The sequence below is a fragment of the Eimeria necatrix genome, genomic scaffold (assembly GCF_000499385.1).
Source record: "Eimeria necatrix Houghton genomic scaffold, Enh_scaff2958, whole genome shotgun sequence".
Lineage (NCBI taxonomy): Eukaryota > Apicomplexa > Conoidasida > Eucoccidiorida > Eimeriidae > Eimeria > Eimeria necatrix.
In genome coordinates, this window is record NW_013653503.1 from 1,337 (window position 1) to 2,093 (window position 757).

A 757-nucleotide genomic window follows, 5' to 3' on the forward strand; every position below is an offset into this window, starting at 1 on the left:
TACACTTTGGGGCAGTTAGTCGTGATGTGCTGGATTTTTGAATAAAAACGGTAAGTATGCGAAATATATTAGATTGCTAGCCAAAAGTAGTATTTTTTTGTTTGCATTTTGCCGAATTAGGCACGCGAAGACTTGGTTTGTGTGAACAGCCTGGGCTTCCCTTTCAGGGCTTCCAGCGGCTGCTGCCGCCACGTTGACCCCGCTGCTGCTGCTGCAGGGCGAGGTGGCCTTGAATGTATGCTCGTAAAGGTGCCGTGTGGCTGCTTTTTTGTAGGATTTTACGTTTCTGGTGGTTCTGGAGCTAATGCACTTTTGGCAAGAATGAAACTAAACATAGCGAACCCGGCCTGCGGGCTCCAGAAAACTGTGGAGGTCGACGATGAGAAGAAGCTTTTGCCTTTCTTTGAGCGACGCATGGGGGCGGAGGTCCCAGGCGACTCTCTGGGGGAGGAATTTAAGGGGTACCTCTTCCGCATAACCGGCGGCAACGACAAGCAGGGCTTCCCTATGATGCAGGGCATTCTCGCCAACCACCGTGTTCGCCTCCTGTTCCGCACTGGTATGAAGTGCTTCAGGCCACGCCGAACGGGTGAGAGGAAACGCAAGAGCGTCCGTGGAGCTATTGTGGGTCCGGATCTTTCCGTGCTGAACTTGGTGATGCTGCAGAAGGGTCCCGCGGACATCCCGGGGTTGACTGGCGGAGAGAAGCCACGCCGCCTAGGTCCCAAGAGAGCCAACCACATCCGCAAACTGTTTA

General features: G+C 53.8%; 1 protein-coding gene across 1 annotated transcript; it reads left to right on the top strand.

Annotated features, from left to right (window-relative positions):
- Positions 1 to 321: 321 nt before the first annotated feature.
- On the top strand, positions 322 to 757 carry ENH_00040150 (40S ribosomal protein S6, related; the record flags this gene model as incomplete). The annotated part of the gene is made up of 1 exon (XM_013580730.1): positions 322 to 757. A coding segment is annotated over one exon (436 nt), but the record flags the coding sequence as incomplete, so codon positions are not given.